The sequence below is a fragment of the Archocentrus centrarchus genome, chromosome 21, assembly GCF_007364275.1.
Source record: "Archocentrus centrarchus isolate MPI-CPG fArcCen1 chromosome 21, fArcCen1, whole genome shotgun sequence".
Classification (NCBI taxonomy): Eukaryota; Metazoa; Chordata; class Actinopteri; order Cichliformes; family Cichlidae; genus Archocentrus; species Archocentrus centrarchus.
In genome coordinates, this window is record NC_044366.1 from 10691222 (window position 1) to 10718242 (window position 27021).

At 39.3% G+C, this 27021-nt stretch overlaps 1 protein-coding gene across 1 annotated transcript in view; it reads right to left on the reverse strand.

The window, feature by feature from the left end:
* LOC115800641 (syntaxin-binding protein 5-like) overlaps window positions 1-24372 on the reverse strand; it is an 84896-nt gene extending 60524 nt beyond the window's left edge. The window contains exons 1-2 of the mRNA XM_030758122.1: window positions 24098-24372; window positions 3509-3606 (exon numbers count right to left, since the gene is read on the reverse strand). Of these exons, the coding sequence (XP_030613982.1) occupies window positions 3509-3606; window positions 24098-24265 (266 nt within the window). The 5' untranslated portion in view covers window positions 24266-24372. The remainder of the gene's footprint in view (window positions 1-3508; window positions 3607-24097) is intronic.
* Window positions 24373-27021: the final 2649 nt, after the last annotated feature.

Consider the following 27021-nt stretch of genomic DNA (forward strand, 5'->3'; position numbering starts at 1 on the left):
AACTCGGGTTGTTTTTCTTCTTTAAAATGTACGAATGCTTCCTTTTTCACTTTCTCTTTTCTTGCACCTCTATATGGTGCTCTATCTTCATCCTTCTCTTCCAACTTCTATTCCTGCTATTTCTGAGCCACTGAAAGGCATGTCAGCAACTCCTCAACCTACTAAATCCACAGCACTGCTTTTAAGCACCTTCCCAAATCTATTCTCAGTGTACATAAGCACACTTGACCAAAACAGTAAAGCTCCCTCAGCAGAAGCTGCAGCAGGCTTCAAGTAAACCAAGATAAAGTAAATGGTTCAGTGATAACAGAGATGCTATAATATACTGTCATAAAATAAATGAAAAATATAAGATTACATTATTAACTCTATGCGATCATAGTTGTGTTAGGGATAAACAGCAGCTGCTAAATAACTTTTCAACTGAAACAAGAATTTAGGTAAAAATGCATGATACATACCCACTTAAATGTAAAAAAAAAAAAAGAAAGAAACCTAATTCAAAATAGGTTTTCTGGCATGTAGAATTCAAGATGAGAACAATGCAAACAGATTCCACTGGGACTCAGATATGTTCTGCATATACAGAGGCAGTCAAAGAGCCATACCAAACACTCGAAAGCAGCTTCCCACAGAGAGACTACATAACCACAGTCCTACACAGTCAGTAGTGTAATTTGAATGTTTAACTTTGATCACTTTAACTTGATCAAAAAGATGTATTTATTTTTTTAACAGGAACAAAATGTGCATTTCTGCCAATTAATGATGTACTGTATTACTAAAGCAGAAAGCGCAAGTATGAGGTTAGCAACTGCAAACAAACAGAAAACGTTTTTTTTATTTACTGTTAAAATGCTTTTTTTACATGCTACTTCAACATCAACAGACTGGGTGAGAAAATCAAAAATCGAGTGAAATTGCAAAATATAATTGGTAGGTCTTGTGTTCAGCCAGAATGTCAATACAGAATAAAGAAAAATGATAACACTAAATATTGTACTACCCAACAGCAAAAGGAATATTAGAATTTTCTACAGCCATACTACAACAGCTACAAATGAAGGAACACGCAGAGAAGAAAAGCATTTGAAAATAGAGGGAAAGAAAACAAAAGGAGACCATTACAGAAGATGACAGGTGAATGTTCAAAGCCTTGGGAGGAAAAGGAAGAACATTCAGACAGGCTGTGAAGGACAGAGGAAGGGTGAATTGAATAAATAAAAGTATAAAATAAGAGGGGAGGGGAAGGTCCACTAGACAGAAGACGACAGCAGGCGAGGCAGATTGAGAAAGGGCAAAATAGAGGAGTGAGACAATGCAATTGAGAGAAAGAGAGAGAGTCAGAGAGTCTGTGACAGTCCACATGGGAGCCAAGGGAGGTGTGTGCAGCATGTCAATACAAATGCTAAGTCACTCAAGGGCTTCTATTCAGCTGAAATCTCAGCCATGCTTTACACTCAGGTATAGGACACAGCAGTGGCAAACTGTGACTATTAAAGTCACCAAAAAGGCAGCAACGTCTAACTAATCTAAAGCTGATCTTATCTTAATCGTGTGTTAAAGTGTCCCATTTCTGATTAATCACCCTAAGCAAGGACGGAAAACAGATAAAGTATTTATGTCTATGACATTTTCTAGAGAATGCAGGTAGCTACAGTGTACCAGAGTTTCCCAACTGCAAGGCCAAGAAACTTAAATCGTAAAAAAAAATCATAAAACCAAGTGCAATGAAGCTTCCGAACAAGCAAAATGAGTTGAAAACCAAAAACATCAGCTCTGCAGGTATCTGAAAACCCAAATATCTGCATGTTTTAAAGAAAGCCCTGAAGTGAAAGCACTGCAGTCACCTTGAAGAAACCTAAGCCTTACTGTCAACTCTACAAATAAGGTATCTCTGGCTTTCAGGAAGGCCTAGGGCAGTGGTTCTCAAATCCAGGCCTCGTGGCCCAGTGTCCTACAGGTTTTAGATGTGTCTCCTATTCAACACACCTGAGTCAAGTATAGAAGTCATTAGCAGGACTCTGGAGAACTTGACTGCATACTGAGGAGGTAATTCAGCCACTTGATTCAGGTGTGTTGGATCAGGGATGCATCTAAAACCTGCAGGACACTGGGCCACGAGGCCTGGAGTTGAGAACCACTGGCCTAGGGTTATGATTTTTGGTCCCATCGACTAAAAATCTAAATGTAATTGACTAATCCACTCCTCACTTCATAAGCAAGAGTTTCAAGGCTCAAAATTGCCTCTACACTATGCCTGAATTGAATCCCTGAATCCATAAAGATATCTGGATCTGGTTTAGTTTTGGTGATATTTTCTTGGATTATCAAGATAATGGCAGGACAATTTTTCATATTTCAATGTGATATGTATTTGTAAAGGTAGGATGCAAAATATCAGTAGATCCCTTCCAAAAAATTCCTAGATTCAGACCCAGATCTGGAATGAATCCTGAAGTAATCCATCCTAACCAGAGTAATCTTGCTAGCAAGCATACAAACAAACCCAACTAATCATATAACATACTTGAAAGAGGTAATAAATACATTGTTCTATGGCTTTTGACCTGGATGTGAATTACTCAGTAATTAGTAAGCCAATTGTAACATTTTCTCTTCTTAGAGACTAAGATATTAAAAAAATCTGATTGGATAAATCTATTTTTATGTTTGCAACATGGTAACATTTTCATATCTAAAGCAAACCTAATACCATGTTGGGCTAAAATTAGAATTAGAAGGGATTAATTATTAAATAAAGAACATTTTAAAAAGGAAAAGACTGGCTTACTGGCCTCGGAAAACACCACTCAAAAAAACAAATCACTCAGGAGCGAGGAATAAATATTTGATATAGTTGGTTAAGCCTATCATGTAATTAAGTCCAATTTTGTCTCTTTTCATCAGCCACCATCAAACACCAGTGTGTACCTTCATCCTTCTTCTAAACATTCAGGACCCTTTTTCTAATATTCAGTGTCACATCTACCTCTGCCACTGTGGAGTTTTTTTTGGCTGCTGCAGTATCAGTAATTGTTTGCTGCCTCTGTTGTAGGTTCCCTAAAGGGAAACCTGGGTATTTATGAGAACATAATATCCTACCTGGTTTGCACTTACATGCCCTCCACCATCCCTGTGACAACGTGACCCAGGAGATGGACTGTTGGAGGGACAGTTGTGAGTGTGTGACCAGACAACTGAGTAACATGAAATGACAGGGCAGAAAGAGGAATAAGAACTGGGGAAGGAGGTCAAAGGTTTGAGCAAGTGAGGCCCCTGCCTGGAGACACAGTATAACAATACAGCCACTGATTTGTACAGGAGCAGATACACAAAACAGTGGTATATTTCTGTTGTTAAATTTCCTTTAAATAGTGGCAGAAGGAAGGCATTTACAGTAACTAAAAAAATCAAATCATTATTATTATTTTTTCATGTTAACATAGGTTATTACTGTGTCTGTCAGCTGGGGGAAGGGAGGAAGTGAACATAAAGTAAAGGATACATTCGCACTCCACCAGATCGTGAACCGATGGCCAGGATCTTCTGCACAGGGTCAAAGGCCAAAGCAGTGGGTTGGTAAGGGAAACCATGACGCACCGTCTGCAAAGAAAAAAAAACATAATTTTTTAAAAATAATTTTTAATAAGGACAAACAGTTTGCCTAATAATACTCAGGAAATTAAATGATTTTCTTTCTCAGGCACTCTGACATTTTACTGTGGAGTGACTCCAACTGAAGATTTGTCATTTTCAGCTAAAAACCCATTTTGTAAAGCTGTAACCTTTAATTAAGTTAAAAGCTAAAACAGTTTGGCAAATCCTTGGGAAAATTATTGCTCTCTGATTGAACTGTTAAAGATGACTAATAACATCAGGATGACTAAATAATTTTTTTTTATCACATTTTTAATGTGAGCACATATTTTGTCTGAACACATTTTGTGAATGACAACAAACATTTGCATGACGGCCGCTGCGCTGTTAAGTACCTGAACCCAACAAAACAACAACAGAAGCTTTCACGATAAGAGGAAAACATCTATCTTGTAATATTTTCACATGTATGATTGCAGTGGTAATGCTTTCTGTTTAAACCAACTTCTGACTGAGGTTAAGCTTTAAATTGTAATTGTGAACAACATATAAACAAAGAATACGCAGGGCTGCATGCAGACATGGTCGAGGTGACCTGCTGAAGTTCAAACTGAGCATCAGAATGGGGAAGATGTGTAATTTACGTGACTTTGAACGTGGCATGGTTATTGTTGGCAGGGGGGGTGTAAATTATTTCAGAAAGTGGTGATCTACTGGGATTTTCCCACACAACCATCTCTAAGGTTTACAGAAAATGTTCTGAAAAAGAGAAAATATCCAGTGAGTGCCAGTTCCCTGGGTGAAAATGTCTTGTTGATAATAGAGGTCAGACGGCAATGGACATTTCCCTGGACAATGGTGAAAACGTATTAAATTTCAAGACTTTAACAAGATCAAAATTGAGATGATAAAACATGGAGACTTTCCAGTAAGTAATTAGTAAAGATACAGGACCTCTTATTCATGCTGCAAATGGATTATGAGCTGAAGGAAACTGAACTAGACTTGACAGTCAAATACAAAAGCCTGACTTGGCAAAACAACGCTGTCTCTCCCACTCCTGCTCTGAGATGTAATGCATGCACTGCAGCTGTCTGCCATAAGTCATGTTAAATTTCCCAGCAGTGCCTCACTTACAGTAATCTGCTGTGGAGGGATCTAAAGACATGGACCTCATTACTGTTGACTGAAAACATGTTTATGAGAAAACTGCAGAACTAGAAAATACTGTTACAAAATAATACAGAATATAAAATTGTTAAGCATTCCTTATTTTCATCCTAAAATGAGAAAGGAAAACAGAAAGTGCTCTGTTCTTTCAACTCAGACCTGCTTCAAGTCCGGGCTTACCCATGCAGCGCTCACACATAAATTCAGGTAAACTGGCCAACTGGCCGCTTCCACTTTGACAGGATTATCTCTGTGTACATTTATCATTATCCTTTATACTTTTATATTCTTTGGCTTAGCACAAGACCAACAGTCCATTTAATACATAATGTGATGCTACACTGATGAGTCCTCATTTTTTTTTTCAAGCTAAAATAAAAAAAAAAGAAAAAATGCTTTCATGTGTTCAAATCTAGACTGAGAGAAGCTTTTTAAAAATTTTTATTTTTAGACTATTTTTTGAAAAACCAATACCCCAAAGACATTGATCCATAAGTCAGGAGTCACAACTCACTTCTTACTTATTTTATAACAGATACTGTCTATGATATGAAGACTAATGAACACAGGAAAAGCCAACGGTTCTGGTGAGTTCATGGTGAGTTCTGGTAAGTTATTCACTTTACTGTATCAATATTCACCTTTAAGCCACACACAGGTCTAATCAGCAATAATTACAAACACTTTGGTATGTAGGTCCTTTAATTAATACATTAGATAGAATTCACTACTGTAAGTAAAGTGCATCCTGTAAACTATTTTTTCAGAAATTCTGGTCAATATTAGTCAAAATGAAAACCTCTCAGTGTAGACTTTAAAATTACAAAAAAAAAACACTCATCAGTTGTCAGAGAACGCCTGCACATGTCGTGGATGGCTGTTAGAAAATATTCATTTGTAAAATTCTGAAGAAAACTTGCTGAAATACACTTCCAGTTCTTAATCCAAAATGTGGGTTTTGGCAGTCATTGTTGCCAGACTCACCAGAGGATAATGAGAAAAAAACACACTCAGAAACGCTGAATAATAGAGGATGGAGAGTGAGTCTGTATATGTGCGTGTGTGTGTGTGTGTGTGGCTACACTGTAGCACAGTAATTAAGACTGAGATATACATGTATCTCAAGGTCATTATCTGTCACACAACCAGTACCAGTACCAATGCTACGTTTAGGCCAGTGAGTTCCTTGAATACAAATGGAGTACTAAACTATAATGTAGATAACTTCTAGATATAAATAAATCTTTTATGAATCAGCAGTTTGATTTTTTTTTTTTATGATTTAAAATATTCGCTGTGAATTACTTTTCAAAAATAGATAACATACCCAGTTCCACAGTTTAGCATTCAGATCACACAGCATGCAGCAACTCATGACCTTTTTATTCATAACAATTTTGTCACCTGTTTTACACCAAATTAGGCAGCAAACACTAATTGGAAATCTTAGTTAGAGTTAATTAGGGATTTTTTAAAAATTATTTTTAGCATAAGTATTTTGTAATGCTTCAGGTTCTAGCTATCACTATTCTTTACAATGCATTTTGCAATTAAATAACCTAACTAGGAAACAACAAACATCAAACCATATTAATAATGTGCTCCTTTTGAATGACTAAATATTAAAAAAAATTCCAAGTAAATACAGTTCACTTATGTGGCCATTTAATAGCAGCTAACATATATTGCTGAGTGTGTATTTGACATAATAGGGCGGTTAATGCATCCAAAAGGCACTGGGCTGTAATGTTTGGATATGTACCTTAAGCCGCAACAGCAATACTCTGACACTCACTGACAAGCATTTCGAATGATTTAAGCTACTTTAAAATACAATGGCCCTTAGATTGTAGTTCTCTGCATGATAATATGTTCTCTACAGGGGCTGTTAATATCAAGGGGCACCAGGTCAGTTGTCCCATGCCCCTCATTTTTAGGAATATATTTATTTAAATAAGTTGGTTTCTTTTATCTTCTTGATATTGAGGTTAAAAATGTTTTTACTTTACTTTCCTGTGGGGTATGGTCAAGCCAGCCATTCTCTCCACCATTAAACATGTCCTGTCATTCCATGAGCGATGTGTTCAGAACTATGCATGTTCTGAACACATCGCTTCATGACCACGTTTGCAGAATGGGTACTCATACAGCTTTTACCCTATCAATTACAACTTCTGTCTCTCCCCTGCCAATCCATTTATCAAAAAGAAGAACAAGATAATGTGTTTGTATGAGTTGTCTTTGGCAATGGAGAGCTACAGATGATACTGTCAATGCTGTTTCAATGCTGCTGATACTTAAAATCATAGCTGATCAAAAGGAAAAATTAAATCATCAAAATAGTCTCTTCAGTGGCACTCTTGGTACAATGCAAATTCTGCAGGGAAGCCTTGGATCCTGGCATTCATGTGAAGTTTGCTTTGACACATTGTTCCAAACTAAGGACATCCCCATGGTAATTGCACTTAGAGGCAGCTTCCAATGCGCCATGCCACTCCGCACCCCCCCACCCCCCCACCCCCAAACTAAACAAACCAAAAAATCAACAAAACTGCTCAGTAACGGCTAGAGAAACATGACAAAGAGCCCGGGGATATAACCCAGCCTCCAAACTCCTCAGATCCCAGTCCAATCAACCATCGGTTAGATGCTCATGAACAACTGTGATCCACTGAGGCCCCTTCTGCTACCCTGAGTACTTAAGGGATCTGGTGCCAGACACCACAGGACAGCCCTTAGTTCATACCTCTACAGGCTATAGCTGCTTTAACAGCACGAGGGTATCTTACACTATTTTAGGCAGGTAGTAGGCCCACTGGTGTACTGGCAATACACACACATAGTGACATCCATCCTACAGGTGCTACCATCAGAATCCTTTAGGTTGTAAGGTAGCTAGATTAGGCCAGTTCTGGTGTACAGTTGCTGGATTACAGAGAGGTCACTCCTCACATATACATTCAAGAAAACCAAGAAGTGTCTGATAAACATTTACTCTTGTACTCAAGACTTAGCATATATATTTGAAGGCCAACATACATAACCATAAAGCCATTTTATTCCTCTTTCAGTATCTATCTATCTATCTATCTATCTATCTATCTATCTATCTATCTATCTATCTATCTATCTATCTATCTATCTATCTATCTATCTATCTATCTATCTATCTATAATAAAGAAAAACAAAGTGTTTTCTAATATACCATCCTATTATATGACCAGTCCCTCAGTCAAAAACACACCATTTAAATTAAGAAGGTAAAATAAACAAAAACTAATTACTAGATGCATATTCATGCTGTTAATGTAGCCAAGACATACATCTAGAGATGCAGTCAGCAGCGAGGTAACTGGTGACCACCTGCAATACATCTGTGTTATGGCTGCCAGAGGCTGCATTACATCAACTCCTGTCTCCATCCACCCTCCTCCCCTTTCCACTTTCTCTGTTGTCCACACAAACACAATCGTTCTGCACACTAGCGTGATGTTCAATCAGATCACCCCCCACACGCATACCCCCACCCCCACCCACACCCCCAAGACTAATACCACCTCATGCCACCCACCAGCCTCTTTCTCCACACACTGTTCAGCTGCAGAGCTGGTCTAGACCCTTGTTTCTATAAATAGCATGCAGCACCCATTTCTAATACTGCCAGCCAATTGTGCATTGAACAGCTATATCTCCAAATACAGATCAACACAGTGAAACATCATGAGATTTTTCTTATCTATATTTGAATACAATAACAGCCTGCAACAGTCACACTAATACAAAGGCACATTCTACTGTACTACTAATTTTGTTGAGCGTAAGATCATTTTTAGCACTGTACAGTGTGTTTTCTTACAAAGTACGCATGAGATAAATAAGTGTAACAAGTCAGCTCTCTTCTTAGTCAATGGCGAGGACTAATGTACAAAGGTTAGCCAGCTTCACAGTTTAAGCCAGGACTGACCTTGTTATTGACACTTCTAATGATAACCATCATTTGCTCAATATCATATTAAATCAGCTCAAACAAATTAACATAAATGTATTGCAACCCAGTGAAAAATAAACAAGTAGTTTGATTAACATGGGCCCTGCAAGCTATATTTGTCCATTGCCAAAAATCACCCTGCAACACTGACCATCAATGCTAACAGAAATAATATGCGGTGAGAAACTAACAGCTACAAAATGTTTTCAGTAGCAGCAACAGCAGTCTCTGAACAATGCTATTATTTTTTTGGAGACAAAGGTATAGGTCCATAAATTCAGATTTCACTGCATATTGTACAACTAAGAAGTTATTTTGTGCACACATTGTCTGACAAATGACCTCTGGAAAATGGAGTTAAGACACAGAAATAGGAAAGTCAGCAAGCATAGACTAGATAGAGAAGACAAAGTCATGTGCACATATAACAGCTCCTTTTTAGACATGTCAACGTCAAAGGGCAGTGTATGTATGGATAGGCAGCATTGCATGTATGCAAAGCCCCACTGTTTCTCTAACTTTAAGGACTTACAGCTTCTTTACTCCATTAGTAAGCAACACGGCAACATCACTGAGGACCCAACTGATCTAATAAGTAATGTATTAACCAGGCTCTACACCCTGATTGTGATGGTGCTCGGATACATTTATTGACACAAGGAAATCACATGGGACGCTTTGCACACGGCTCCCGAATAAATGGAGGAAGTGATGAAGAGGCCACTTGTGATGTGCAGTTTGAGGCAAGAGCTCTGACAAGTGGTGAATAATACATAGAGAGAGTAGTATGTGAGTAGACAGCGGAGGAAGGAAATAGAACTGATAGAGAAACGCAGCGTAAATAGTAGGTCACATCTATAACTGAATATTTCTGTTGTGCAATCTAATGTGAAATCAAGTTTTTATACACTATACAATTTTTTTCAGCATCATAAGGTTTGATACCTGTATAACTGAATCACTGAAAATTTCAGTGATAGCTTCGCATTAGTTTGCTAAAATGGCTATTGGCTAGCGTTACATGAAATCAGTCTCACTTGGGCACAAGTTAATTTTTAAGTAATTAAAAAATGGGACGTGTCGCTTACGTTTTCAAGTCAGCTCCTCGGCACTAATTGACTTCAAACTCCATTCTGGACGCCTCTTGTTTTTAAGCTAGCTCGGCTTTTTTGTGATGGGAAAACTTTAAAGCACCGTTTTATTATAATAAATAAATAAATATTTTTTTCTCTCTTGTGGCGCGCTCTCCGAGCTAACCATGTAAATGAAAGGCGCATGCATAGGGGGAAAAAATATAATAATTTGGAAATAGTCGATCCTTATGTCTAAATATGGAAAACACCCAAAGAGAAGAGCCCCCCCAAAAATGTGAAATGCCAGCAGAGGTCGCTGTAAACTAAATTTAAGGTTATTTAATACAAAACTTCAGTTTTGCATTAAACCAACAGGGCTTCAAAGATACAAATTAAACCAATATTCAGTGTTTCTCGCTCTCTTTTTGCTTTTTCTAGTTTCTACTCCAGTTAAACTTGTTTTTCCTATATTTTTTAAGGATTTAAGAAAATAATTTTCTTCCTTTTCCTACAATACATGTCACCCATGTGATAATTTAATCTCATTACAACTGTTTAAAATTTGTGTTGAATTTGTCTTACATTACAGTCACACTTCTCTGTTCTCATACAGCAACAGGTTTAATTTAAGATACAGAGTGAGATACAGTGATATCATCAACCTTTAAGATGATTCCTACACAGCAGAGCAACAATTTCTTTATTTGATTATTTGAGAGGGTTTTTTTATTTTCTAATGTAATAAATTAGCTTTTTTATTTTATTTTATAATGTTAAATGACAGACTATAATAATAATAGAAGCTATCTTTGAAATGAATGGAAGAGTAGGCAAATGCGTTATGTAGCTACAGAAGACTATGGGAATCAGTGACCATGTCAGGACACATGGACAGTGACTGGTAAAGATTTCCTAATTACAGATTATCAAAGCAGCATCTTGTGGTGGTTTTCTGCCCCGGGGCCTCCTCCCGGTAAGACATATCTAGAACACTTCACTCAAGAGGCATCCTAGTCAGATGCCTGAAACAGCTCAACTGGCTCCTTTCCATGTAGAGGAGTAGCAGCTCTTCTCTGAGTCCCTACTGGATGGCTACACTCCTCACCCTATCTCTAAGGGAGCAGCCAGCCACTCTTCGGAGGAAGCTAATTTCTTCCGCTTGTATCCATGATCTTGTTCTTTCGGTCACTACCCAAAGCTCTTGACCATAGGTGAGGATGAGGACGTAGATCGACCGGTAAGTGGACAGCTTCGCTTTTATGCTCAGCTTTCTTTTTACCACGACCGGTGCAACATCCGCATCACTGCAGCCACAGCCCCAATCCATCTGTCAATCTCCCATCTATTTTTCCCTTTACTTGTGAACAAGACCCCGAGATACTTACCATGCTTGGGGCCTCAGACTTAGCGGTGCTAATTCTCATACCTTCTGCTACACACTCGGCTATGAACTGCTCCTATGCAAGCTGGAGGCCACCGCCTGATGAAGCCAACAGGACCACATCATCCTCAATAAGCAGAGATGAGATTCTGATGCCACCAAGGTGGAAGACTTCCACCACTTGGCTACGCCTAGAAATTCTGCCCATAAAAATTATGACCTGAATCTGTGACAAAGGGCAGCCCTGATGGTGTCCAACACCCATCAGAAATGAACTTAATACTCACAATGTGGATCAAGGACTGAATGGCCCATAACGGGCCAGAGACCCCATACTCCCGCAGCATCCCTCGCACGATGCCCCGAGGGATGCAGTCAAATACCTTCTCCAGTTAGACTGGGTGGGCAGTCTACCTGTCCACGCACACTCGAGAGGATGAAGAGCTGGCCCAGTGTTACGCAACCAGCATGAAAACCACACTGTTCCTCTTAAATCCAAGGTTCATCTAATGGGTAAACTCTTCTTTTCAGCACCTTGACATAGACTTTCCCAAATCTCCATGCGATGTTGCAGAGGCATGTCAACCAAGACAGCCCTACAATATCCACAGCCTTCAGGAACTCAGCAAATCTTATCCACCCCAGGGCAACTGCCACCAAGGAGTTGTTTAACTACCTCAGTGATCTCACTCCCAGTGATGGCTGAGTCACCCCCCACCACCACCACCCCCCACCCCCAGACTCTCCTTTCTCTACAGAAGGCATGTCAGCGGGATTAAGGAGGTCCTCAAAGTATTCCACCCCTGACTATATTGTCAGTTGAAGTCAACACCCCCCCACCCACACTGTACACCATGTGAGTAGAGCACGACTTTCCCCTCCTGAGTCGCCTGACGGTTTGCCAGAATAACTTCGAGGCAGTCCAAAAGTCTTTCAGTCTCCAGAAAGTCTTGTGGTGGTTTTGTTTAGTTGTCACTAAACTTTAAACCCTTGACTGTGAAAGCCAAATCCTGTTCTGTAATCACAAAGAAATTACAACTTATTAAAAATGAATGCCTTGTCCTTTTAGAATCCACGGTCTATACTCAGAGCTAAGAAATGGCCAATACTGATAACTTTGTAGCTCAAATTATGGTCTACATGTCACATGGAATGACTTGAGATCAATAAAGTCCACACTCAACTGTGATTTAAAATTCAAATTGGAGTATTTCAGTGTTCCCTTGGCAATACTGTATGCAAATCCATACGTAAATCAATCCTGAATTACATAACTGGCCTCTGTTGGTTGAAGCACTGTGCATATCTGCCTTTATAATCAACTCAGCGATGTCAGAGCATGGGCGAGCTTTTAATAAGCACAACTCAAATCAAACAGGAAAAGACTGAAAGAAAGACTGCAGAAAAAAAATGGTAGAAATGAGAATTATTAGAAATATTTGAAACAAAAAACAAATGTGGAATGAAAGTGTGTCTATCACTGCATGGACTTGCAAAGGTTATGTCTTCTTGCATTACTGTATAAACTTGTTATACATTTGCCTTTGTGTGTTGCCCTTGTGCGTACAAATAGTTCATCTGCATCACCCAAGTGTTTTAGCACCTGTCCCCTCCGGCTAAATGTCATCATGAGAAACAGTAGTGCAGAGAAACGTGGAGTATTCCTGTCACAATCATCCATACCAATTTACAGCGTCAGAGAGCCCATCAAACAAACACAGATACACGTGGGTTTCCCCACCAGCAAGATACCAGGGAGATATTTTGAGCTTGCTCTAAAATTCCTTTGATCTTGTCGGTTGCTGCCCAAAATAAAGGCATAACTGAACGTGGATAGGAGAGACGAGGAGTGGAAGAGGAGATGAGGGATTTCTGAATGTGGGAAACAAGCGTTAAAAAAATGCAGTTGTTACAAAACACACTATGATGCTATTCATTTCTTATCAGAAATCATTTTGCCTTTGTTTTCCTACCTGCACATTATTGATTGATTGGGGTAGATGCACATCGGTTCTTCCTCAAGTCTAAGACATTTATTCTTATTTTTAGTCTTTGAATTAAAATAATACAACATCTGCATATCTAATGGACATTAATGTCCCAAAAATTCTTACTTAGTACTTTATCTTCTTAAGGCAATGGTATGCCTTTGGTTACACTTCTGAAAAGCTAGATTTCACATAACTGTTGTTATAAGAGAGTTTCTGTGGCCCTTTGAACATATATCAGGTTATAGCAGGTTGTATGACATTTTCAAAAACCCTAACTATCTAATTCTTGAGCCAGATCAAATTCACAAGCTCCACTTAAGCAGATTCTATTTTTTTTTACCTCCTCTTTGTTTGTTGTAAATAAATAAATAAAAAGTCTGCAGACATGACGTAATGGCATATAAATAGTCAGAAACAGTAGTGATAACAGCTACCTCAAAATGTGCAAGTGTGCCAGCTAAGGAAGTCACTTCACTAACAGGATCTGATCCAATATGAGAATGATTGCTTTGCTCCAAAAACTGAGAGTTAAAATAAAGACACTGTAGCAGACAAGCATGATCAGCTTTCATATCAAACTATCATCAGCGTGTTTTTTTATTTTTCTATGAATAAAGTGATTGAAGGATTTCAGAGTATGATTCTGCATCATGCTGAAAAGCCAAACAATGAAGGGACTTTCATTCGTCACTTAGATTGAGGCTGATCTAATAAGCACTTCTTCTATCCACTTTCTGCATGGCACATGAATACACAGGCACACACAGAACAGGGTGCATAGGGTGAGACTGCTGAGTGAGAGCTCAGAAATATGAAAATGAATGAAGGAGCCTGGACAAGATTCCCTGTCTGCTGACTGCAGATTGTAGGTTTGTATTACTGCTGCACACTAGTGTGTGTGGCCAGAGGGAATGGGGGAGAGCTACTTATACGCTGGCCTTTGTCTGTGTATATTTATGTATTTACAATATTTCTAAACTGAATGATTTGTTTGGGGGTGTGGTTATGTGCACAGAACCACACAGATTCATGTGGGCACATCTTAAAGACTTGCAGTAGGATAATTGAGCTTTTTTTTTCTTTTTTTTTTTTACCTCAGCTGCTAAATTATGTAATACAAGTATCCCTCTGAGGGTCGGGCTGGTGTTTTAAATCTTTTCACTAAATCTATTTATTCTCAAAGGCTTTTACTGACGCTTCCTACTCTCGATTTGTTCCTGTTTCTTAGCAGCATTTTTTTGTTATTATTTCTTCCTTTTGTTTGTTGTATTATTTATGCAGTTGCTATATTATTTTTTCCAGCAGAGTGGCTTGTAATATTTTAACCTTAGCCTGTGTGTGTGTGTGTGTGTGCGTGTGTGTCATCATGACAAAATTTGGTTCTGGAAACATCCACTTAAGCTTGGATAACCACTAAGGCTGTTTTGAGTGTTTATACATCGGTCTGAAGGGCAGCACAGTGGTGCAGTGGTTAGCACTCCCTCACAGCAAGAAGGTCCAGGATTCTGATCTGCTGGCTGGCTGGCCGTGGCCCTTCTGGCATTTGCATGTTCTCTCTATGCCTGCATGTCTTATCTCTGGGTGCTTGGGTTCCTCCCACAGTCCAAAGACATGCATGTTAGGTTAATTTGTGATTCTGAATTGACCATAGGTGTGAATATTATCTGTCTCAGTGTAATAGACTGGTGGCCTACTGCACTCAGCCTTTTGCCCCATGACATCTAGGATAGGCTCCTATCCCTATCCCTCCACATGAATACAACATGTATTTGCTTACAAGAAAACACTGTGCTGATAGGTTTTTAGATGATAGAGGTTCTTTTTTATCTGACAGCAGCTAACATCATTCTTTGCACTGTCCCCTTAATGTTAAGCACATATCACTTCAGATGAAAGTGGGAGCTTGACAGCTGAAATATATAATTTATTTAATGCATGTACAAAGTAATCATATCTGCTCATGCGTGTTTGGATAATTGTTGTCAACTGAGGCTTCATGCTGTGCTTTAATGCAGCTGTGGGGTCAGTAAGCAGCCATGTGTGGATGTACAATTCATAGGGTTTAACATTTTAACCACAGCAGCAAGCATGTCATTGAATCAGTCATGGCATCAGCACTATGCCTAAGGCTTGATGGAAAATGTAGAAGTGGACAAAATAATCATATTTTATTACCCATAATGTAACGTGACATCCTTCCCCCTTATGATAACTGAAAAGAATCCACATTAACAGTTGGTTTTCAGGATAAAAGTGTGTTGTTTTCAGGTTTTCTGACGTTGTAATTTGCAGTCTGGTCTGAAAAGCTTCCTTTACGACTTATAAACCTGTTTCAATCATAATTATCAGGCTCCAAACTAATGCAGATTGATACACTTTCACCCTGCTGTGGCACAGTTGCTCATATGTGCTGCATGTTAAACGTGAATCCATTTATAAGCTAAGCAATCTCTGCAATCATGCAATTTTTAATTAAGATATCAGGCTCACCAAATACACACCAAATTATGGGTTTCATTGTAGATGAGTACTAATAATGATGACATAAACTCTGGCTTCCTCAGTCAGATACTTCTAAACACCAATTAGACAAGGATTGTCAGGTGCTCAAGAGTGTAGCTCTTAAGAGCAGAGGGATATACTACCCACTCGAAGAGGCGAGGAGGGAGCCTCATGTTGGTTTTAAAGCTTTGGAGTGCTGTTATTCCAAACTGACTTGTTTTTCATTTCTTCGCATATATTTTCCTCCACAGCAAGGTGTATAGAAAGGGCTATAAATGTGTGAAAATGTGCATTACTTATGTTTCTCTGCAAGTAGCCACATGATGGACAAAAGTTTAAAGGTGGAGGAAGAACAGCAGACTGTTTCTCAGCTGTGCATTTTACTCAGATTAAAGATTCAGGTCATATCTGCCATATTGAAGCTGTTACTGCCTTTTATGAACTACTACAAGATTGAGCCTGTGAGTCAGCAGTGATTCTAAAATGATTGCCTACCACTATCTCCCTTTCCCTTAGACAATGCGGCCTCAGAAACATGAGCTATTATAATACGGAAAACAAACAAAAACATATTGTTGATGGGGCCGTCCAGGAAAGGGTGAGGCCCTGAAAAGCTAGGGTGATTTTACCAGCTTACAGCCCTGGTTACAACATTTAATGGTAAAGACTTGTCCATAAGAAAACCTAATGCAGCCGAAGTAGATTTCTGCTCTCAGCGGGAACCACAGGTCACTCAAAAGAAGTATTACATCTGATCATTCCACATGAGGCTGGAAAGATGGAAAACTGAATGAAATGAAGGGCTGTTTGAATAGCTCACTTGATTATATTTTCACAGCATGAGGTGAGGCAGGCAGTCTGCTGTCACCGAATGGGCATTGAAAGCCCACACAGAATCAAGAGGAGGCTATTTCTCTTTTGCTCTTTCAAACATGCATTGTCAAACAAAAAAATTTAGAATAGCTTTTCATAGAGAATCTCACAGATCCATACCCCTGTCTCCGTGAGCTTTGCTTCTGCACACCTCAGTAACAATTAATCCTGTAACCTGTTCATGTGAATTCCTTCATCAGATTTATAGCTTCTTTCATACAATTTAGGGTAAATAAACTACGTTAACTGAACATACACAGACACACACTCATTGTGCTTCTTGACAATCATATGTGTGCACAGTTTATAGAACATCCCTTCCACCTATTGCTTTTTCCCTATCTTTTCTTCTCTGCCTGACATCAACTCCTCCTTAATTGATCCCACACTGTGGCTTCTGACAGGCAGCCGACACATGGTAATGCGAGACTAGCTGGAAGTCAACCCACTGAGTCATCACACCCATGGAGAGCTTGCAGGGTCGCTGGTGAAGGAGTGGAGTGATGTAATCTTTACAAGCCCACGTATTATGCTGTCAAAGGAAGGAGACAGAGTGGTGGAAACACCTGACCTCTGAACTTCACCAAAAGGTTTTATTTGTAAAATTCTTGCACTGACTTCCCTGATTCTCTGAAGATTTAAATTAAATAATTTTGTTTCTGGTTTATACATATGCATACTATAAAGGATTTTAGCATTTATTCTTCATTTGAGGTTCAGATGAATGGAATAAAGGCTTTGAAATACACTTCCCTGTAAAAATACCCTATTTAGTTGATAACTAATTGGCAGGCTCTCCAAGTAAATACATCCAGCTGTGTGAACAAAACAAAGTTTCTAACAAGCTTATGGCACAAAACTCACTGAAGCTAGAAAGTCACACTGTCAGCAAAATAATATTCTCAAAATGGCAATGGTAAAATTCTGAAGTAGCAGGTAGGCTTCTAGTTTAGCATGTTAGAATACTTACATTTGTTATTTAACTGTAAAAACAAAGGATAGCGGGGTATGGGAAGGTTAAGGCCCAAGTATTTTGTCATGAATCAAAGAATTATAAAATGCCTTGATGATGGTGCTGACTGAAAAGTTAAGGAAACACTACAATTCATCTCTGGGGGGCTTTTTTTTTCTTCTTGACATTTTATATATCAACCTCATAACAGCACAAGAGCAAGCATGGCTCATCCTGTTAACCATGAAGTATGAAGTGACAGTCCATCAAACACAAATTGAAAAATTTTGATCTGCTACAGGTAGTACTATAAATGTCAGAAGATCACCAAAGTCACACTTACAGACTTGGTCCTGTAGGACTGTGAATATTTCATGACAATCTTTTTGAACATTTCAAACCAAGCTGGTGATTAAGCACAGCTGAACACCCTCAAACCCAGCCCTGTGTTAGACTGTTGTGGACGCAGGAAATGTTCTTACCCCCCCCCCCCCCCCTTTTTCTACAGTTGTACTGGCATTATGGGTAATCACACACCCCCTCTTGAGATTAATCATGCATTAAAGAAGATTAGACATGAATGGGATCAAGATGTCCTGGTAGTGCACCTATTAACAAGCTGCAGATAAAAAAATAAATTAATTAAAAAAAAAAAAAAACTAGATAGTTCAGTAACGAAAATTTAACTGCAGATTTGAGACCAATAAAATTAATTTCAAATACAAAAAACCTGATGTGTTTCCCTATATGAATATATTGTCTCTAAGAAAATATGTGGGTGTATCTGAGTGCACCATGCATACATTGTAATATCACAGCATTTTTCCTTGTAAAACTTCATGTTTGTGCATAAAAATTGTAGGATATGTATGTGTAACTACAGCAAAACAGCAAAGACAAATACGGTTAGAAGGGATTTTAATTACCACCAGATTATATTTGGTTATCAACACAATAATTTTCCTTAATGTGTTGATCTTACTGCACTTTGCCAAATCTTTTTCCCCTAAAAAGGCTGATCTTGGTGTATAATCTCTATGATGATTTAATAATTATTAATGATTTAATTATTACTCAAAATTAACTCACAGCATTTGATTAGTTTTAGGAAAGTTGTATGGTTTAACCTCCTGAGCCTTTATGTCATCTGTAGTGGATGCAAAAATGTTAAATTGATAGGTGCTTTTTTCCCCCTTGGTTCTTAGAAGGTTAACACAGAAGAGTCTGCATTGTGGCACAGTGGGTTTACTATGATCTCACCCTAAAACTGTAATTAAACTGCCTTTCTTGCCTAAACCTAATTATAGAAAGGCCTGCACATGCACACTCTGGCCTCTATTGAAAGAACCAAGTGCTTTGCACATCCACCTCAACCACCTCTTGGGACCTAAATATGTTTTATAAAAGTGGTACTTCAAGTTGCATGTGATCAGAATCCAACTAGCAATTATGTTGCTTCTTAAATATTATTTGGAAAGCAATTCACTTGTATACAGTACCAGTCAAAACGTTTGACTGGTACTGTATGCATAGTATTTCTTTGAGTCAGGATTGTTTTTGTGTGACTTTATATTCATGGTTGTGCACCTTTTTCTACCATTCTACATGTTTTTTGTGATGTAGCTCATTTTGCGCATGTTTTACCAAAAATCCTTCCCCATGTTTACTATATGATCAAGTTATAGGTCAAAGACCTGAGCAGTGAAGGCATACTAGAACTAACTCTGCATAAATCTAAGTCAAGAAGCATAGATCCATTCAAGTATGTGCTCATCTGTCAGAATGGCTTAAATTTTTAACATTAGCCCACACATATTAGTGACTTTAAGTATATTTGGAAATTCGAACTAAAAGGATTAGAGTCATATTCTCCATGGTAAAAACTTGGACTTAATGAATATAAAAACCATCACTTCTCATTGATTAAAATTCTATAGCCAGTTCTTCAGTTTAGAGAGGTGATGGGGTAAAACAGAAGTGACACATGCAATGCAAATTAAGTCACTTTAGGTAAAGCCTTTACAGAATGCCAATGACAGTTATTATAACAGACCCTGGCAATACAAATTTGCATGTTAGTGATTTTCCAACCGTGAAGAGCTTCTATTTTCAAAAATACAAGCTGTCTACACCATTTTTTAAATAAGTACATGTGGGCTGTGCTGTATTTCGGACACGATTTTAATGAATTTTTGGCCACTTGTGGATAGGCAGAAACATAATAAAATTATCAGCCCTAATTATGTTATTTTGCTTCCTCTCTTTACAGCCAATTTTACCTGTAGAAAACCCTGAATTATCAATTATCAGGCATAGATTCAAGTCATTTCAGGTCTTGGGTTCCTCCAGAGTGTTTGAAAGGGCAATTATGGTACAAGCTTTATGTTCCATCTCTTTCCAAATGTGCTCCACTACTTTAACCTCCAGAGATTTTTCAGGACAAGTGAGTAAAATTACGGTCATGTTCCTGGAAACAGACTGAGATGATGAGTGCTGGATTACACAGGTGAGATGAGGCATGAAGGGATGCACCTGGTGTGCAACAATGATTCCATACAGGGTGCATGGTACTAAAATGATGCTTCTCTGTTGTAGAACATGTCAGGCAAACTGCATCATTTCACCACCAGCAGCTCATAACGTGCACACAAGGCAGAATGGATTCATGATTCAAGCCGGGTAATAACCGTTTAAAATTGCAACCCTGTTATCAGCTTGTGGAACTGCAGGTGATGCAGAGGACGGTTTTTGGTCATCATTTGGTCATCCACTTCTGACCAGTTGTAGCTCCTTTTCTTGTTCTTAGCTTAAACTAGAGCAGCCTTCTCTGAATTAGCCCTCCTACTTCAAGACAAGATTTTTTAACATACCATTGTACATAAAAATCTTTGCTCTGAGCTATTGTTTGCATATTTGCAGCCTTCCTGTCAGCTTGATCCACTCATTCCTTATGACCTCTCACTGTCAGACTATCACTAACATCTTATTCTTTTTTGATCCAGTTTTATTTTCTAAAATTGTCCTACACACTGTCAGCATATTTTACAAGCTTGTGTCAGTCCTGTGCATTTAGTTAAGTAATAAAAGGGCATTTTACCATTTTTTTCAGCCCATGTTTGGGTCGCTAATTCTAGCCAGAGGGGAGCTGCCATTTCTATTCTGTTGTTTTAGTTTCCATGATTTACCATTGTGTGGAGCAACTTCTGATTATGAGTTTGAAAGAAAGCCAGTATACACCTATTTTTAAATAATGGAACACATTACGTTTTAAAGATTTTGCCCCCTCAGTGGTGAGATGGGTAATATTTGGTTACAGGACTTCTTGAGGGTATTTTTTTGTGTGTTTTTAAGTTATATTATAATTAATTTTTTTAAATAGCTTCTTGTAGTGTTGTTCAGTTCTGTTAATTAGTTACTGTTCAACTCTGTCCAGCTGAGATCAGTGTATACCCCTCTTGCTCTCTCTCTTTCTTCCTCTCTCTGTCTCCTTGTTCCTCCTCGAACACAAAATGAACTCATTTTGCTCTTAACCAAAATCAATCTGTAGATTCAATGAGTCTCAGAGCCACCTGCGCGCCTCACATTTCCCTCTTTTCCTCCTTCAGTCTGAGTAAGATTTCACCAAAGACTTGTTTCAGCACCACCATAATTGCTCTAGAGTACATTCCTGTACAAACTATAAACACACCAAAATGCTGTCTAATAAAAACTGCGTTGTTGCATCTTCCCACACTGCAGCGTGAGGACAGAAGTCATGACTAACTTTGAGAAGTTAGCCAAACACTCCCACATATACTGCACCAGCTCACAGAATTATATCAGAGAATGTTGATCCTATCTAACAATGTTTGGAGTAATGAATGAAAATGTAGATAGCTGTCATATAGAGATGGGTTACAAATTAAAGGAAAAACACAAACCTAACCCCTTCAGCAAAGGGGATTTGGTGGCTCTGCTATGTTTTGGACAGCATTTTGCTACCATTGCTTGGGTTCACTTGTCTTTTTAGAGGGAACCCTCACTGCGAGTCAGCATGAGGTTGTTCTAAGTGTTCCCCTTGATCCATTGATGAAACTTTTTTTTATCCTGATAGGAATGGCATATTCCAGCCCCCATGAAATGGTGCTATTAGTACAAGAATGATGTAAATTTTTTTCAGGGGTTCTGCAGTTTCCAGATCTTAGCCAACCTGAACGCTAATGGAAGACCAACAGCATGACTATAAAATCACCAAATGAGTGAAAATTTTCTGAAATAATGGTGTTCCCTCCTTCCAGTAGAGTCCTAGAGACAAGGACCCAGTACCATCCTTTTCCTTTAATTTTTCACCTGTCTATATCATGCTCTTTCTAATGTCTCCAGAATTAAATTGGCAGCACTTGCTATTAAGTATTTAATACTTTTATTATATATATTTTGCAGCAGCGCAAAGAAAAGGACAAGTTGGGCCTGTTTTTATTCCAAATTATTTGTGGGTGTAATCTCATCAGGACCACCATAAGTAGTCAGCATGTGGTGGATCCCCAAGTGATATTCATTAACTAATCAAAAACAAATTTGGTTCCTGCCAAAGGCACATGAAAAGACAATTTGTTTACCCCGATGAAGACAAGTTATTGAATTCAGGAAGTGCTAATATGACTGATGAAACATACTCATTTTTCTTTGTTTATACCATAGAATTATATGAATTTCATGTTGAAGCTAAAGGGAATTAACCAGCATCTGCTGTGTACAGCATAAACATATTTTCTAGCAAGTGTCTGAGAGAAATGAGTTGTTGGAGACAGATTTTTACTCATTGGTTCTTGTAGTCTTTATGTGTGCACATCCGCATGAGATATCTCTCAGGTGCAACACAAAAGTTTTTTTGAAAGCTCACTCTTTACCCATCAAAGTACAGATTTTATGCAGCTTTCTATTTAACACGATTTAAAGTCTTGTCACTGGTGCATATTGTCATGAATAAAGATTATTGACATGTGATTGGTCTATTATATTGTCACAAACGTGATAACAAAATGAACCAATCAGACAACCTTTCTATTTCACCTTGAGCCCTGTCTGCACCAAGAAAACTACTTGACAGATTTAACTGTCAAGTACTGCCTCTGTGACTGTTCCTCCCTTTAAAAGAGGCATATAAATCCAGACATTCAACCAGCACCTGCACAGACTCAAATAAAAACACAGGAGAAATGTGGTAGTAGTGGGTTGAAAGGCATGTTTGTACATTCTGTGCTTTCTCCTGAGAAGTTTACTCAGTAGAACCAAGCATTAAAGCCACTCACAGGGGAGGAGCAGCTTCCTGCATAGGACCAGGCGATCACGCTGTTCTTTTCTAGCATTTTCTCCTGCCTGCTATAGGGTGCTCTGCCGCATCCTTTTCAGCTTGTGAATCAAGCTCCCTCTTTAGCCTCCTCCAATCTCCACCCCCCACACCAGTGTTACTCTGCCTAATAATAATACAGCTCCTCAAAACAACCCCGTTTCTCTCGGATTTTCAATGAATTATTCACAGCCACATCCAAAAATTTACCCCCGTTTCTTTAAGGGTGAGAAACAATCGCTGCAGTCAGCAAAATGAATCCAGAAAATGGGCTGCAATGGGCGGCATAGGAAGCTATAAATACCCCCCCCCCCCCCCCCCCCCCCCTCCGCCGCCGCCCCGCCCCCACACCTCATTCAGCACCCCTCCTTCCCTCCTCCCTCATTCTTCCCTTCTTCTCAGTGAAAAGCGCATCAAGCTAGGACAGTACTGCAGGGTCCTTCCGCTGGCTTGGTGTGCGCTTCTTTATGCAAGGGAGGCACACCAGTTATGTCATCGCTCCCACACCATTCGTGCCTGCTTGTTGATGCAACGTAGATGCTGCTATTCATTGACTTTCTTTGGACTGTTTCTCGTACATGTGTGCAAGTTACTGCAGCCAACACAGCATGCTGACGACGGGACGCAAACAGTGTAGCTATGCTGCACGCAGGCCTACCGATGAGAGACCTGGAGTGTACTCAAAACTGTACCCCCCCCCCCCCCCCCCCCCCCCCCCCCCACACACACACACACACACACACACACACACACACACACAGTGACACATGCGCGCAGCTTTACTAGCTGTACAAGCACGTCCACAAGAACAGCGCTTTATGGGATAACCGCAACTGTTTGCAACTAAGGTTCTCAAATAAAATCAAAAAGGTTGATAAGACCGGGAGCTTTTGTCTGGTGAAGCGCTGATTGCTGCTCTGGTCTTTTGATTAAAACTCACTCTCAGGGGAACTGGCAGCGAGGAGCTGCCCGTGGTGCTGAACTTTCAACACAAACACCAGGTCACCGGATCAGGCGCAGCAGCTGAACTCCCAGCAGATTCAACTTTTACGACCACGGTCCACGTCGTGAATGCCTATAAGTGCCTATATCTTTCTTTCTATAAACACCTTGTGTGCTACATGTGTAAAAAGAAAAGAAAAAAAAGATGTGGGGAAGCAAGACTTTTGTTACCGACTCTGAACCTCACTCCTTGCTTTGAAGTTGAGGCTCCAAACCTAAATAAATATATACCCACCTTACACAGCTGAAAGTTTTCCGATATTAAAGTCTCTTGGACGTCGATTTCCTTGGGAGTTGGTGCCGCGGTGGGAGTCCCGGCCGCGCTGCCGCACGATGGAGAGCTTATAGTGGCTCCCGGAGAGGAGGTTGTCAAGCCGTCCAACACCTTCCGAAACTTCTTCATTTTCTTCGTTCTTTTGTGGGCTCTATTTTTAGGTTTGGGGGGAAGAGGTGAGCAAGACAGCCCTGCTCTCTTTGTTTTCCGAGTATCCACTTAGATACAAGATCCCAACTCGTTTATGCAGCTAAAGACAGAAAACGTCTCTTCCTGCAGCAGTAGCAGGGTAGAAAAAGGGACCCCCCCCCCTCTCTTAGGTGCAATTTAAAAAGTCACAGAGGCACCTCATCCTGTTCTCTGGCAGTTGTCCACGTGAAATGAATGGGTCCGTGCCACTCTGACGTGAGGATTTTAGCCAACGTTGCAGATGCAGGTTACCTATCTCATATCAGAGTATGCAACGACCTATTGAAACTACACAACTTCATCGTCTGTATCCTAAAGTAACATCCACTCCCGAGCCTGAAGAAAAATCTTGCACTTCAGTATAACCAGGGAAACGAGCGGCGATACTGAGACAAACATATCAGACAAAAGTAGAAAAGACTAAAAAAAAAAAATAAAGAACGAAAAAAACTTTGAACAGTTGAATCCACTCCTCCACCCCCACCACCCACCACCCGCCCCCCAAAACCCCTCTACAACACTGTGGCTGCCAGTAACAGGAAGAAAACGAGGAGCCAACAGACGGAAGACGCAGAGGCAATGCAGTTAAACGAGGTTGGACTCCTCAGTCAGGCCACAAAACGAGACAACTCAACCATCGAGAAGAAGGAGGGGGGAAGAAAGATGCTGTGTGTTCGCGTTGTGAACTCGGGGTTAATCTATAAATCGATGTGAGACGGTTTTTAAAATCATCCAGCTGTGTTTCAGTGCCGCTTCCCTGCATTCCAGAGACAAGAGACAGGAGCTGTCCGCGGTGCTGAAACACCATAACCAGCCAGCCCCGTGCCCCGCCCCTCCCCCACCCACCGCTCGCTCTCTCTCTCGCTCTCTCTCTCGCTCTCTCTCTCTCTTTTCCCGCCCGCTCGTCAGTGATTGGGTACATAGCTCTAAATCAGAGAAAGGAACAGAATGATGAAGGGAAAAGAAACAAACATCATACTAATAAAGGAGCAATTCACCTAATCATACAATAGAAATCCATTCATTTTCCTGTACCTATGCAAACAAGCAATTCATTAGGTGAAAAAAACTGCTTCTCAGAGAGGTCTGAGAGGATAAGCAAACACTGCAAGTATCTGGCTCAGATTTTGTGGATGGTTAAAGCCTTTTACGGCTCCTATGTTCATGTTTTTGTTTCCATTTACACATGACAGTTTGTCTGGATGTTTCCAAAAACAGGAGAAAGTGTGAAGTATGTATTTAAGATAGAAAAGATTCTCTTCACTATATATATATATATATATATATATATATATATATATATATATATATATATATATATATATATATATATATAATAGGTGTATCAGTAGTTTCTGTTTTTCATACATTTTGAGTTGTTCTTGATTTTTAATGGAGTAAATGGGATTTTGCATATTTTAGTGAGTTAACCACTGCCTTATCACAAACCACCTCTACGGCAGCAAAGCCTTGGACTGCTTTGCTGCCTTGGAGGCAGCTGCTGGTTTGTCTTCCTTTCAGAAAATCACGACAGTCACTTCAGATTTCAAACTGGTTTGGCAACTAAAACATCAGATTCAAGTTGGTTTCCAAATTTTTCCTTTAATTAGTGTAATAGGTTCAAGTTATAATACTATCGACTGACCCATGCCTGACCCAGTTGCTAACAAGGATTTTTGGCAGTTATCTACCAAATACCAAAACACTATGTTGTCAGAGAATCAAAGCCAAGCAATTTCATTCTGTTTTTTTTTTTTTTTTTTTTTGGGGGGGGGGGGGGGGGCATTTTAACTACTAACAGTAATAACAAATCTTCAGTTATACTAACCTAACTTGTGTGTTCAAGACTAGTGATGTTGCATAAGCACTTCCATCAACCGCCTCTGCCCCCCGGCAATAGTTGATGTTATTGAGTCAGAGCACAGCGCACATGGTTGCTTCTGTTCTACCCGCCAATCTGAGGCAAGACTATGAAAAGCCCGATACTTTGTGAGTTGTGTTACCAGTGCTGTAAGGAATGCATGCTCAGCAGATGTTACAACACAGCCTAAGAGGTAATGCCTTGACAGTTCTCTATACTTGAATCATTCATCACACATTAAGTTTTTCTTCCATCCAAACACTTCCAAAAATATATTGTGAGTAAAATTTTATATACTTACACAGGTCAGTGCCTAATGCACAAGAGGATGTAGAAGCTAAATGGCAAAGATGTGGCATAACTGGAAGGGGCTAATCTTTCTTTATGCTCAAACAGCAAATTGAATTACTTTCATGTGTGAAGTGTGCAGGAGCTCCATTGAGACAAACCCCTCCCATTTTCAAACACAATTATTCAACTCTTAAGTGGTTTTGTTCAGCCCTAACCTGAGGTCATTTCAGTGTCCTGAAGAATAGACTTGTGCAAGAAAGGTAAAGCTAAAAGAATAACTATGATAACAGACCAAATATATGTAGTGAATAAGGGTCATTATTAAAATTACAATGATTGCTGTGCATTTGTAGAAAAAAAATTATGCAGTAACATATCAAGTACTAGTAAACTGGTGTGGTTCTCCAGAAGTTCCATACAACCAAATGCTTTAATATTATTTTGAAAGAGACAACGAATACTCAGTCTTGTTACATTACATTAAGTGTAGTTGATCTTCCAAATGCATACTAACAGACCTGAACAATCACAATGTTAGCTGTCA